General features: G+C 43.3%; 1 protein-coding gene across 1 annotated transcript in view; it reads right to left on the bottom strand.

Moving 5' to 3' along the window:
- Nucleotides 1–1,544: 1,544 nt before the first annotated feature.
- The window catches only part of cfap65 (cilia and flagella associated protein 65), a 150,030-nt gene continuing 135,983 nt past the window's right edge, over nt 1,545–15,591 (bottom strand). The window contains 1 exon segment of the mRNA XM_060827726.1: nt 1,545–1,652. Within this exon segment, the coding sequence (XP_060683709.1) occupies nt 1,545–1,652 (108 nt within the window).

Genomic DNA, 15,591 nt, shown 5'->3' with positions numbered 1-15,591 from the left:
AATAGGACTTTAAGGAGGTCAATTGACTACCTACAGCTTCTGGCTGAGTAATACGGTCTCTCCCAGACTTGCAAACTCCAATCTTGCCTTCAGGAAAAGGGAAAGGTAAGAAATTGTCTGTGGCAATTCAGTTCAATGCGGGATGGTGGCTGGGTTCCAGCTTCAAGAGGTCAGCATAGTCCAGGTATAGTCACCAGCCTCCATTGGGCGCTATTGAAGGATAGTCAGCAATAGGATAGCAGTGGCACTATGGAGGCAGCTTCTGAGGTTGGGGGAGCCATTTTACAGGTACAAAATTGCAGTGACACTGGTCACCATGAAGTGACTGCAAAGAAATGTAATGTATCCCATGATATACATGGCTGGGAAGACCCAAACATTGTGATTTCCTGCCCACTAGATACTGAAAGGTCTTAAATCTTTGCAGCTTAAACCTCCCACACTACCTTTGCTGAATTTTCAAACTTTTGAAGGGATACATGTATCTCAGCGGGTTATACAATAAGTGGACATCACAGAAATAATGAGAGGGCAAGGTGATGGTGGCAATTTGGCACAATGATAGCCTTTTTATATTAATTCACAGGATGAGGGCATTGCTAGCTAGGCAGTATTTATTGTCCATCCCTAATTGCCCAGAGAGCAGTTAAGAGTCAACCACTTGCCATGGATCTGGACTCACATGTGGACGAGACCAGGTAAGGATGGCATTTTCCCATAAGGACATTAGTGAACCAAATAGGCTTTTCCAACAATCAATCATGGTCACCCTTAGTCTCTTAATTCCAGATATTTACTGAATTCAAATTCCACCATCTACTGTGGCAGTATTTGAATCCGGGCCCCTTAGGTATCTGGGTTAACAGTCCATCGATAATACCACTAGGCCATTGCTCCTCCAATGCCTAAGACACAGCTGGAAGAAATTGGCCCAGGTAGAATTATTTGGAGATGGAAAAAAATCCAGGGCAATGGGAAGGGATGGGGGGGGGGGGGGGGATTAGATTCACTGCCTTATTTCTGACAAGAGTTAGTGCAAACTCAGCAGGTCAAATGGTTTCCATCTCTACTCTAGTGTTCTATGATTCTGTGGAATGGGATTCAATTGTTGTATTGTATCCCTAATAATTATTGCCTGCTAATCACTGACCTGGGTAAAGATGATGATTGACCCGAGTTGATCTAGTTGAGCCAAGTGGCATGGTGAGCCAGTTGTCTCCTTCTGAGCTGCAATTTCTGTGATTCCATGACATATCAGTTGTAAAAATAATATACATCTTATAGGCACCGTAAATGCTAGAGATAAGTTACTTGTGAAGTAACTTCACTTACATTGGGAGGCTGTGGTCCATTTCGGTCTTACTCTCTGATCTTTTAATTTCAGCCACTTGTATACTAAATTTAGAGAAAGCTAAATATTACTGTCAAATTTAATCAAAATCGGTCAGGTTATTCTCAGGTAGCTTATTCTGGGACTAAGGCATAGAGTTCGAGTTTGATCGAGGTGTAACCCTCGATTAAATGTTTATTGAGCAGCAGATAGACTACTCCAACTGCCCCACGTCCTGCTGAGTTAAAATAAAAGTAATAACAATAATCATGTCAGGAGGACTTCCAGTGAAGAATTCCTGGACTTTACCTGTAGTGATTTCCTGCCAAAAAGGAGCAGAAATTTAGTTAAAAGAACTAGTAAGCATGTTCAGAAGGACATGTTGGGAAAGTGTGAGCAAGGTATTATGGAAGACAATCTGGAAGGGTACAGATGGTGAGGCCTTTGGAGACTGTGACTAATCTTTGTAAATACCAGGTACTGTTTGGTAACAATCTATATAAATCATGGGCAAAAGAGAAAGGAAAGTTACCAAGAGAAGAGAATTGCAATTGTCAGCAAGAATCAGTCAATGGGAGAGTGCTCAATGCAGGAGCCGCACCAGGAAATTCACAATGCAAGAAGTGGGTAATTTATTAAACTCCTACCAACCAGGATGTTGCCAGTGAATTAACCTCTCAGTGTTCACAAGGCATAGGAAGTGGCCATTTCAGGTTTTAGTTGTATTGGAGATTTAACTGTTGCGTGCAAACCTATCAGCATGACTTGTGTTCATGTTATTAAAACCATTGGTTAGAGCACCTTAGAGTCTTGATTGACCTCACTTCTAATGAGACGGAGTGTTAAGACAGCAAGCACAAATGATCCTACGCCAGTTTGCTTATCCAAGCGGAAACTACACTGGTTAGGGTAAATATCAGGCTTAACTCTAAACAGCAGCTCCTCACATCGGGAAAATGCCATGAAATGCTTTGCAGGGAATAAAATGGAAAGTGAGTGGTGAAAAGTACAAGAGAGATGGAATGAGGAAGAGAGTTTAAAGGTTAGAACACAAATCAGAGGGACAGATTTTGGCTAGAAAGGAATTTGGCAGCAAGATTTGGGTGTTGACAGGGAGGAATTCTAAAAAGTAGGAAGAGGGTGAGGCATTGAAATTGAGGCTGTCAATGGTGCAATAAATAGGTTTCCTACCGACGTTCACTGTCCTAGTCAATGCTGAAAGGTGCTTCAGGACTCTCTGGGTGAGAGCGCTGTACCTCAACAAAAAGTTCACTCCTACAGGGGAGAAAATTAGGATTTAATGGAAATTAATGCTTATTGTTTGATTATGAAACATATGCTCCACCATAGATCATGTCAGGAGGACACCTATTACAGGTTCACTTTCATAGTATTTTGAAATTTCATAGTTGATGCACATATACCAGCAGTCAAGAAAAGGGAGGCCCTTTTAAACAGTACCACCTTTCGGCTAGGAGAAGCATCAGTCTATACAGTGATCACAGCCAAACACTTTCCATCCCAACTCCTGGCATTACTCACCAACCACCCCCCTTCCTCCATCCAATAACTGTTTGTCAAGGATTGTTTCCAAGGTTCCCCTAGCTTTGCCTGCAACGTCTGCCAATCTGTCTATTTGCAGGAAATGGAACAACAAAGATTGTGGACTTCATCAGTTTCCTCATTTTCCCTTCCTCCACCTCACCCCAGTTTCAACCTTCCAGCTCAGCACTGTCCCCATGACTTGTCCTACCTGCCTATCTTCCTTTCCACCTATCGACTCCACCCTCCTCTCTGTCCTATCACCTCCATCCCCACCATACACCAATTGTACTCTATGCTACTTTCTCCCCACTCCCCCCCCACCCCCCACCACCCCCCTCCCTCATTTATCTCTCCACTCTGCAGGCACTCTGCCTGTAATCCTGGTGAAGGGCTTTTGCCTGAAACGCCGAGTTTCCTGCTCCAGAGATGCTGCCTGACCTGCTGTGCTTTTCCAGCACCACTCTAATCTAGACTCGGTCTCCAGCATCTGCAGTTCTTGTTTTTACCTACAACAAAGATTATACCTAGCTTTTCCCACTACATCTGGCAGGATCTCTGATACCCATCACAATGCTTGTTTTCATTTTTGCTGTAGCTCACAAATCAGAGATTCAGTCTTAAGTCAATTTGTCCACGTTGGTCTAATGGTCCCTATTTTTGGAAAGTATCTGACATTGTAGCAGTTGAATTATGTTCTCAAGTGCAGCTTCAGTAAATGTGGTCACACCATATGGTATCACTATTTAACAACAACTTGCAATAATATCAGACTAGAAGTGCTATCAAGCAGCATTTGGCACAAAATTTCATAGTGAATTACAAAAGAATATAGGAAAGCTCAGTATAATGGAACCACTCACAGGAGAAGACAGGCAGATGGAAAGGCTTAAGGGGGGGATTCCAGAGCATTGTACCCAGGCACCCAAAGGCAGGACCTCACAAGATTAAATAAGGTGATACCGAAGAATCTAGAATTAGGGATTCTTATTCACAATAAGAGATCTTATGATTGTACAGGCAGCAGAAGATGTTGAAATAAGAAGGGTCAAAGTTATTAAGGGATTTAAAAACAAGTGTGAGAATTTTAAAATCAAGGCACTGATAAAACAGGAGCCAATAGTGATCAATGAGCACAGGGAAGTTTGAAAGACAGGAGTTAATGTCAGATTGGACAGTGCAGTGGGCCTTTGTATGAGTTCAATTTTGTGAGGATAGGAGATCGGTTGAGAGAAGATTACAATAATCAAATCTAGAGTAAAAAGGTATGAATAATTGTTCCAAAAGTAAAGAAAGTGCAGACCATATCAATCAACAAGTTCTTTACCGTGGCTTTTGTTTCTTTTGCTGGGGACTCATTTTATCTGATTCTGTAGTATTTACCAACAAGGATACATTTTGTCATGAGATTAAGAAAAGGGAGAATTAAGCCATCTTGCAAATACAATAATTTGGTTAGAAGCTGGATTCAACAGGTATCAAAGGCATGAATGGAGCAGATAATACTATCCAGAAAGGACATAGAGTCATAGAGATGTACAGCATGGAAACAGACCCTTCGGTCCTACTCGTCCATGCCGACCAGATATCCCAACCCAATCTAGTCCCACCTTCCAGCACCCGGCCCATATCCCTCTAAACCCTTCCTATTGATATACCCATCCAAATACCTTTTAAATGTTGCAATTGTACCAGCCTCCACTGCTTCCTGTGGCAGCTCATTCCATACACGTACCACCTTCTGCGTGAAAAGGTTGCCCCTCAGGTCTCTTTCATATCTTTCTCCTCTCACCCTAAACCTATGCCCTTTAGTTCTGGACTCCCCCAAGCCAGGGAACTTTGTCTACTTAACCTATCCATGCCCCTCATGATTTTATAAACGTCTATATGGTCACCCCTCAGCCTCCAACACTCTAGGGAAAACAGCCCCAGCCTATTCAACTTCTCCCTATAACTCAAATCCTTCATCCCTGGAAACATCCTTGTAAATCTTTTCTGAACCCTTTCAAGTTTCACAACATCCTTCCGATAGGAAGGAGACCAGGTTTGCACACAATATTCCAAAAGTGGCCTAACCAATGTCCTGTACAGCTGCAACATGACCTCCCAACCCCTGTACTCAATACCCTGACCAATAAAGGAAAGCATACCAAATGCCTTCTTCACTTCCCTATCTACCTGCGACTCCACTTTCAAGGAGCTATGAACCTGCACTCCAAGGTCTCTTTGTTCAGCAACACTCCCTAGGACTTTACCATTAAATGTATAAACCCTGCCCTGATTTGCTTTCCCAAAATGCAGCCCTTCACATTTATCCAAATTAAACCCCATTTGCTACTTCTCAGCCCATTGGTCCATCTGATGATCAAGATCCCGTTGTAATCTGAGGTAACTTTCTTTGCTGTCCACTACACCTCCAATTTACTAACTGACATTGGTTGTACCTCTTATGCTCACATCCAAATCATTTATATAAATGACAAAAAGTAGTGGACCCAGCACCGATCCTTGTGGCACTCCACTGGTCACGGGCCTCCAGTCTGAAAAGCAACCTCCACCACCACCCTCGGTCTCCTACCTTTGAGCCAGTTCTGTATCCAAATGGCTAGTTCTCCCTGTATTCCATGAGATCTAACCTTGCTAACCAGTCTCCCATGGGGAACCTTGTTGAATGCCTTACTGAGGTCCATGTAGAGGTCCTGAAGAAGGGCTTATGCCCAAAATGTCGATTCTCCTTCTCCTTTGATGCTGCCTGACCTGCTGCGCTTTTCCAGCAACACATTTTTAAGCTCCATATAGATCACATCCACTGCTCTGCCCTCATCAATCCTCTTTGTTACTTCTTCAAAAACCTCAATCAAGTTTGTGAGACATGATTTCCCACGCACAAAGCCATGTTGACGATACCTAATCAGTCCTTGCCTTTCCTCAGGATTCCCTCCAACAACTTGCCCACCACCGATGTCAGGCTCACTAGTCTATAGTTCCCTGGCTTGTCCTTACAACCTTTCTTAAAAAGTGGCACCACCATGTTATCCAACCTCCAGTCTTCTGGCACCTTATCTATGACTGTTGATGATACAAATATCTCAGCAAGGGGCCCAGCAAACACTCCCCTAGCTTCCCTCTGAGTTCTAGTGAACACTTGATCATGTCCTGGGGATTTATCTATTTTTATGCGTTTGAAGACATCCAGCACTTCCTTCTCCATAATATAAACATTTTTCAAGATGTCACCATCTATTTCCTTACATTCCATACCTTCCATGTCCTCTTCCACAGTAAATACCGATACAAAATACTCATTTAGTATCTCCCTCATCTCCTGTGATTTCACACAAAGGCTGCCTTGCTGATCTTCGGGGGACCCGGTGGCACAGCAGTTAGCACTGCTGCCTCATAGCGGCAGAGACCTGGGTTCAATTCCTGCCTCAGGCAACTATCTGCGTGGAGTTTGCACATTCTCCCTGAGTTTGCGTGGGTTTCCTCCGGGTACTCCGGTTTTCTCCCACAATCCAAAAATATGGAGGTTAGGTGAATTGCTCATAATGTTAGGTGAAGGGGTAAATGTAGGGGAATGGATCTGGGTGGGTTGCTCTTCAGAGTGTCGGTGTGGACTTGTTGGGCCGAAGGGCCTGTTTCCACACTGTAAGTAATCTAACCTAATCTAATCTAATTTTAAAAAGCATATCGCTCTACTAAAGGCCATTTTTGCTTCTTCCAGTCTGCAGACCCAGAAAATAGCACAGTCTTATTTCTCTATAAAACTCCAGGCTAACTTAAAACTTATGGCTGATATTTTTAAGTTTAATCAAGAGACATATCTCAATAAAGTGTATAATCAAGGAAGAACCGACTCTACTCACTACTACACACATTCTGTAGGCCACACTTAAAAATATTCACTTGTCTGTTTCTGTGCTGTGACATCTCCCAATCAGGTTCTTCAAGATCAGTTATGAATTTCGTTGTTTGTTAATTTTCCCTGACACACTCCAAAGTCCAGCAATACATGAATTCAGACAGCAAAGGCAGTAACTGCGCAGGTTCACTGCTATGTCAGTTAGCAATGTGGGGTTCTTTCTCTCTCTCTCTCTCTCTCCTGCACTGACGTCATCATGTGCTGCCTTTATCTGTTCCTCTCTCTTTTAAAAGTGTGTTGTTTTGATTTTTTTTCTCCGAAGTTCCAAAACAATGCAACAGCATATAAAACAGTAATTGCTGCCCTGGGAATTTGAGGAAATCATCTCCAATACCTAAAATACCTCAGAAAAGGAGCAGCCTGTTACAGCCAGAAATTTTTCCCATCCCCTATCTTAGATTACCCAGAATCATGAGTGGAACAGATTACACTATCCAGAACGGACATGTATGGAACAGATAACACTATCCAGAAAGGACATGAGTGGAAAAGATAACACTATCCAGAAAGGGGTTCCTTTTGTCTGCCATTCAGAAACTAACACGGCATCCCAGAAGCAAAAGATAAGCATGTTGACACAATGCTTACCAGGCCAACATTGTTCAAGCTCTGAAAATGATGTTAACATCCAGCATGTTTCTGCACATAAAGGGTGGGAGACCTTTGGAATGCTCTTCCACAAATGGCAGTTGATGCTATATATCAGTTGTTAATTTTAAAACTGAGATCGGTAAATGTTTGTTAAGCAAAGGTATTAAGGGTATGGACCAAAGACAGATTAATGGAGTTAGGCCACAGATTGGCCATGATTTCAGAGATTTGCAAAATAAATTTGAGGGGCTGAATGGCCTACTCCTGTTCTTATGTAAGACTCTAAGCTATCCAATACTGTAGCTATGCAACGCCATACATTTGTCAGCTGACTAAGAAGCTTAATTCTAAACCAGTCTCACAGGTTACAGAAATTAAAAACATTAATTTCAATTAAGCCCAACAGTCAGCAATCTATGGTGGCTCAGTGGTTAGCACTGCTGCCTCACAGCACCAGGGAGCCAGGTTTGATTCCAGCCTTGGGCGACTGTCTGTGTGGAGTTTGCACATTCTCCCCGTGTCTGCATGGGTTTCCTCCGGGTGCTCCAGTTTCCTCCCACAGACCAAAGATATGCAGATGAGGTGATGTGGCCATGCTAAATTGTCCCATAGTGTTCTGGGATGTGTGGGTTAGGTGCATTAGTCAGGGCAAATGTGGAGCAATAGGGGAATGGGTCTGGGTGGGTTAGTCTTCACAGGGTCAGTGTGGACTTGATGGGCCAAATGGCTTGTTTCCATATTTAGGGATTGTATTCTATTCTAGTTAATGCCAATCTACACATACACTGAACTGTTGTTACAGACTTTGCTACGCACTTTATGAGAGGATTATGTCTATGACTTACTTTTTAATAAAACTACAAGGTAACAATATATTTACTTATATCTATGAATTATTTATTGAGGTCTTGTAACACAGTGGTTACTGTCCCTGCCTCTGAGCCAGAAGCACTGGGTCTGAGTCACCCCAACCCCCACCCCTCGCCATGACCTAATGACCAAGGACCACATGTTCATAACACAGTCAAGCAGTTTGAGCATTAACTTGCAAATCCTTCCAATACATGTGAAGGCATGCAGTAAGCATGGGAGATGTTTCTGGTCAGTCATGGAATGGAAAAAAATTGAAAACTCAGTAATATTTGGAAATGAATGCGGCAGTAATGCCAAACTCCATTTTGAGGTATCCAAGACAAGTCAGACCAGTATGTGTCATTCACCAATTTTACTGTTTTATCCTGCTCTGAAGTATTTGTTGCCACAGCAACATGGACTCTGGGTGAATTGATACATCCCAACGTGAGTTATTCCTACACGCAAAACTTCAACTTAATTAGTGATAGTCATGGTAATATAGTTAATAAATCATTATTAATGAATGATTTTACAGTGTCGAGCTACTGACATCATTGTTTTTATATTTACTGGGGACTTATAGCCCAGATTTCTCTCCCTTTCCCAAATAGTGATTTTAAGGGTCAACGTTTGGTTGGGATTAATCTTTCAATACTATACTCAGAGTTTTGAATTCTTTCTGAAAAAACAATCTTAGATCCAAGTAACTGTGGAAGTTTGGGTTGAGTTTGCAAATACAGGATGTACAGGTGATGTCTGAAGCTGGGAATCAGAGTAAAGGGTCTGCCAACAATCCCAACAGTAAGAAGGGGGATGGAAAGAGAAGGCTGGTGGAGCATAAGCTTTGGTCCTGTAACCAAAGCAAAAGTTAAAATAGGCACAGTTACAATCCTGTAACACAACAACCAAACCGTACTCAAATCTCTTGAATACTGTAGATGATGAAAATCTGAATCATATTCAGATATTGCTGGAAAAACTTAGCAGATCGGGCAGCATCTATGGAGGGAGAAATAGAGTTAATGAGCGAAACGAGATTTTCAAGTCCAGTATGACTCTTCTTCAGAATTGTTTCTCTTTCCACAGATGCTGCCCGACCTGTTGAGTTTTTCCAGCATTTTGTGTGCTTGCTTCAAACCCCAATGTTATACATGACAGCATTGGATGATTAATTCCAGAGACCCATGGGATTAAATCAAGTAGATCCAATTGAAGAGTATAGGACAGGCACAATTAGGACAATTGGCTTTCACCTTGATACAATTTTTCATAATTCAACAGACCGTCACTTCCATTAATCACACATTTATAAAATCCACAAATAAGTTATGAAGCATCGTTACTTACGAGGGGATGCTGTGATCCAGTTCTTCCTTACTCAGTGAAATGTCTTGAATGCTTAAAGGGTCCAGAGTAGCTCTAAAAGTCAGACAAGACTAAAGATTATTGTTAAATTTCAGTTATCACATGTTTCCTCATATAGTTTGTTGTGTGACTGAGACGCGGAGCCTATCTTGGCTCAGAGTTAATTCCTTCTTGATGATCAGATATACCACTCATCTCATTGCTGAAGAACAGGACATTGGTGAGATCCCACCTAGATTACCTAGTGCAGATTCAGTTGCTAAGCCAAGGAGGATACTTGTCTTAAATGGAGTGAACAGAATTTCACGAGACTGGTTTAGGAGATTGGCCTACAAATATAATAAAACTTACTGTTGGAAATCTGAAATAAAAACAAAAAGTGCTGGAGCATTTATGGAAAGAGAAACAGAGTTAATATCTCAAGTCTGTTATGAATCTTTTTCAGAACTCTTAATGTTTGGTAGAAGCAGACATAGTTAGGGACTATGAGGTAAGAAGCTGTGGAGGTGAAAATGTGTTGCTGGAAAAGCGCAGCAGGTCAGGCAGCATCCAAGGAGCAGGAGAGTCGACGTTTCGGGCATGAGCCCTTCTTCAGCTCATGCCCGAAACGTCGCCTCTCCTGCTCCTGACCTGCTGCGCTTTTCCAGCAACACATTTTCAGCTCTGATCTCCAGCATCTGCAGTCCTCACTTTCTCCAAAAAGAAGCTGTGGAGGGCAACCTCCAGAGGAGATGAGGTTAGTGACAGTCCTGGAAATAAAATCTTGGAGCTGAGTGGTGGGGGAAGGTAGGAGAAGACGTCTAAGAGTTACATTCACCGTCTGCAAGGGAGAGGTCAGCATGCCCCTTATCAGCAGCAGTGATAACAAAGTCAGGGTAGAGAGTGTGGTGCTGGAAAAGCACAGTCGTAAGGCAGCATCCGAGCAGCAGGAGAATCGACGTTTTGGACATAAGCCCTTCAGTCTGTCGATTCTCCTGCTCCTTGGATGCTGCCTGACTGGCTGTGCTTTTCCAGTACCACACTCTCAACACTGATAACAAAGTCAGGGTTAGACTTGAGAGAATGGAATACAGCAAGTTCAGAAGGTTAGAGTGGGTGAGGGACGCTGAGATATTAAGGTAGCTAATGTCATATCAGCAGTTCTCGATGAAGTGAGCAAATACAGAAGAAAGGCCAAGGGAGGGGTCCACGTTAAAGGTGAATATTGGAGATGGGTGAAAGGTTCTGTGCGGCAGGGAGAGGGCAGCACGATGGCTCAGTGATTAGCACTACTGCCTCACAGCGCCAGAGACCCAGGTTCGACATCCTTGGGTGACTGTGTGGAGTTTGCATTTTATCCCCATGTCCGTGTGCCTCCAGGTGCTCCGGTTTCCTCCCACAGTCCAAAGATATGCAGGTTAGATATGCCGATGGTAAAAGAAGGGGAGGTGTGGCATTGTTTGTCAAGGACAGTATTACAGTTGCAGAAAGGATGTTTGGGACTCGTCAACTGAGGTAGTATGGGCTGAGGTTAGAAACAGGAGAGGAGAGGAGTTGGAGTTTTCTAGAGGCCTTTGAATAGTTCCAGAGATGTAGAGGAAAGGATAGCAAAGATGATTCTTGATAGGAGTGAGAGACAGGGTAGCTGTCATGGAGGTCTTCAGCTTTCCAAATATTGACTGGGAACACTATACTATGAGTACTATAGATGGGTCAGTTTTTGGCCAGTGTGTGCAGGAGGGTTTCCTGACACCGTATGTAAACAGGCTAACAAGGGGCGAAGCCACATTAGATTTGGTACTGGGTAAAGAACCCTGCCAGGTGTTGGAAGTAGGTGAGCACTTAGGTGATAGTGATCACAATTCTATTATGTTTACTTTAGTGATAGAAAGGGATAGGTGTATACCACTGGGCAAGAGTTACAGCTGGGGGAAAGGCAATTACGATGCGATTAGGCAATATTTAGGAAGCATAGTATGGGGAAGGAAACTGCAGGGGATGGGCACACTAGAAATGTGGAGCTTATTCAAAGAAAAGCTCCTGTGTGTCCTCGATAAGTATGTATCTGTCAGGCAGGAAGGAAGCTGTAGAATGCGGGAGCCATGGTTTATGAAGGAAGTGGAATCTCTGGTCAAGAGGAAGAAGAAGGCTTATGTTAAGATGAGATGTGAAGGCTCAGTTAGGGCGCTTGAGGGTTACAAGGTAGCCAGGAAAGACCTAAAGAGAGAGCTCCGAAGAATCAGGAGGAGACAAGGGAAGTTGTTGGCGGATAGGATCAGGGTAAACCCTAAGGCTTTCTATAGGTATTTAGGGAATAAAAGAATGATGAGAGTAAGATTAGGGCCAATCAAGGATAGTAGTGGGAAGTTGTGTGTGGAGTCAGAGGAGATAGGAGAAGCACTAAATGAATATTTTTCGACAGTATTCACTCTAGAAAACAGCAATGTTGTTGAGGAGAATACTGAGATACAGGCTACTAGACTAGGTGGGACTGAGGTTCATAAGGAAGAGGTATTAGAAATCCTGCAGTGTGTGAAAATAGATAAGTCCCCTGGGCTGGATGGGATTTATCCTAGGATCCTCTGGGAAGCCAGAGAGGAGATTGCCGAGCCTTTGGCATTGATCTTTAAATCGTCATTGTCTACAGGAATAGTGCCAGAAGACTGGAGGATAGCAAATATGGTTCCCCTGTTCAAGAAGGGGAGGAGAGACAACCCTGGTAATTATAGACCAGTGAGCCTTACTTCAGTTATTGGTAAAGTGTTGGAAAAGGTTTTAAGAGATAGGATTTATAATCATCTAGAAAAGAATAATATGATTAGGGATAGTCAGCACCGGTTTGTGAAGGGTAGGTTGTGCCTCACAAACCTTATTGAGTTGAGAAGGTGACCAAACAGGTAGATGAGAGTAAACCGGTTGTGGTGTATACGGATTTCAGCAAGGCGTTCGATAAGGTTCCCCACAGTAGGCTATTGTACAAAATGCGGAGGAATGGGATTGTGGGAGATATAGCAGTTTGGATCAGTAATTGGTTCGCTGAAAGAAGACAGAGGGTGGTGATTGATGGGAAATGTTCATCCTGGAATCCAGTTACTAGTGGTGTACTGCAAGGGTCGGTGTTGGGCCCACTGCTGTTCGTCATTTTTATAAACGACCTGGATGAGGGTGTAAAAGGGTGGGTTAGTAAATTTGCCGACGACACTAAGGTCGGTGGAGTTGTGGATAGTGACAAAGGATGTTGCAGGTTACAGAGAGACACAGATAAGCTGCAGAGCTGGGCTGAGAGGTGACAAATGGAATTTAATGTGGACAAGTGTGAGGTGATTCACGTTGGTCGGAGTAACCGGAACGCAAAGTAATGGGCTAATGGTAAGATTCTTGGTAGTGTCGATGAGCAGAGAGATCTTGGTGTCCATGTACACAGATTCTTGAAAGATGCCACCCAGGTTGACAGGAATGTTAAGAAGGCATATAGTGTTTTAGCTTTTATTAATAGAGGGATTGGGTTCCGGAACCATGAGGTTATGCTGCAGCTGTACAAAACTCTGGTGCAGCTGCACTTGGAGTATTCTGGTCACCGCATTATAAGGAGGATGTGGAAGCTTTGGAGAGCGTGCAGAGGAGATTTACGAGGATGTTGCCTGGTATGGAGGGAAGGTCTTACAAGGAAAGGCTGAGGGACTTAGGCTGTTTTTGTTAGAGAGAAGAAGGTTGAGAGGGGACTTAAGTGAGATAGATAAAATAATCAGAGGGTTAGATTGGGTGGACAGGGAGAGCCCTTTCCCAAGTATGGTCATGGCGAGCACAAGGGGGCATAGCTTTAAATTGAGGGGTGATAGATATAGGACAGATATCAGAGGTAGTTTCTTTACTCAGAGAGTAGTAAGGGTATGGAATGCTTTGCCTGCAATGGTAGTAGATTCGCCAACTTTAAGTGCATTTAAATCGTCATTGGACAAGCATATGGACGTACATAGAATAGTGTAGGTTAGATGAGATTCAGATTGGTATGACAGGTCGGCACGACATCGAGGGCCGATGGGTCTGTACTGCGCTGTAATGTTCTATGTTCTATGTTTTCAGTGAATTGGCCATGCTAAATTGCCCGTAGTGTTCTGGGATGTGTAGGTAAGGTGCATTAGTCTGGGGAAATGTAGAGTAACGTAGGGTACAGGAGTGGGTCTGGGTGGGATACTCTTTGGAGGATTGGAGTGGACTTGTTGGGTCAAATGGCCTGTTTCCATACTGTAAGGATTCTTCTTCTTCTTCTACTATGATTCCTGTCCAGAGAAGTGGGCATGAACAAAAATGACATAAGAGTTCAACATCAGTTCATGCCTAAACTGCTTTAAGGTGGGAACTTCAGGGGATAAAGATTAAAACTAAGTTGTTTGCTGAGCACAGATTGCTCAGCATCAGAGAGGGGCGGGGCGGGGATACACTGAATGCATGAGATGAAGTGAACAAGGAGGAGGGATAGAGGCAGAGAGAAGGGACGAGGGAAGGAATCCAGAGAGGGGCATCTGTTACCGAGGATTTTGGAGCTAACATCTGAAAGGAAAAGTTTCCTCTTAAACGAAAGAATGATGAAGATTGAAATGGAACTGGAGGCCGGGACATCCTGAGACAATGTGAGTGTGTATTCATGTGGCGCATTTGGCACAGAGGGTGGAGCTCAAGAAAGGCTGCCTGAGGAGTGCTATATGCCTCAGAGATACCTGTAATGCTGGGTAGATTCGAAACATGAAACTGAAACTGGAATCCACTTGAGGGAAGGTGGAGCTGAAGACAATCAAAAAGGAGTTGTGGCTGTAAAGACGAGTTTTAGCAAACACAGGAGAGGGGATAGAAAACGATGAAGGCGAATAGCCCAAAAGATTAAAACGGAAAGCTCAAATGAGAGAAGAGCACAACCTCTTCAAGGTGGACATACCTGGAAAGGCTCACGAGGACAGGCTGAATAAATGCGGCTTACTGTCACTGGAGATCAAAGAAATGAGGGGCGATTTGATTGAAGGAAAAAGTATTCTGTGGAGATTTGATGAGGTTTCCCCAATCCGGCGAATCCAGAACAGTTGGATCACCATCACCTGCAAGACCTGCAAGTTTACCTTCAAGCCACTCAGTAAAGTTATGAACCAAGCCAGATCCCCTCAAAATATTGTAAGAAGGTAGCCTAGACCCTAACTTCTTCTTATTTTAAAGGCAAATGCAAAGTCAAAAGGAAGAAGGAAGCTTACTTAAGGTCAATGAGGCAAGATTCAGACAGGGCTTTTGGGGGTTAAAAGGTAGTCAGGAAGGAACTGAAGAATGGACTTAAAGCTTTAGTGGGTAGGATTAAGGACAACCCCAAGGCGTTCTACATTTATGTGAGGAACAAAAGGATAGCCAGAGAGAGGGTACGGCCAATCAGGGATAGTGGAGGAAACTTGCGCCTGGAGTCGGAGGAGGTAGGGGAGGCCCTTAATTAATATTTTGTTTCAGTATTCACTACTGAGAGGGACCTCGATGTTTCTGAGGACAGCGTGAAACAGACTGATATGCTTGAACAGGTTGATATTAAGGAGGAGGATATGCTGAAAGTTTTGAAAAACGTAAAGATAGATAAATCCTCTAAGCCAGACTGGATATACCCTAGGTTGCTACAGAAAGTGAGGGAAGAGATTGCTGAGCCTTTGTTGATAATCTTTGCATCCTCATTGTCCACTACAGTAGTGCCAAATGATTGGAGGGTGGCAAACATTATTCCCTTGTTCAAGAAAGGGACTAGGGATAATCCTGGGAATTACAGACCAGTCAGTCTTACTGTTAATGGTGGGCAAAGTATTGGAGAGGATTCTGAAAGACAGGATTTATGATTAGAAAACCATAATTTGATTAGAGAAAGTCAGCATGGCTTTGAGAGTGGCAGGTCATGCCTCAAATAGCTTATTGAATCCTTTGAGGATGAAGGTAGAGCAGTTGATGTGGTTTACATGGATTTTAGCAAAGCGTTTGATAAGGTTCG

Source organism: Hemiscyllium ocellatum, chromosome 7, assembly GCF_020745735.1.
Source record: "Hemiscyllium ocellatum isolate sHemOce1 chromosome 7, sHemOce1.pat.X.cur, whole genome shotgun sequence".
Taxonomy (NCBI): Eukaryota; Metazoa; Chordata; class Chondrichthyes; order Orectolobiformes; family Hemiscylliidae; genus Hemiscyllium; species Hemiscyllium ocellatum.
The sequence above is the reverse complement of the archived record's forward strand: the minus strand, read 5'-3'. Positions and strand labels throughout refer to the sequence as shown.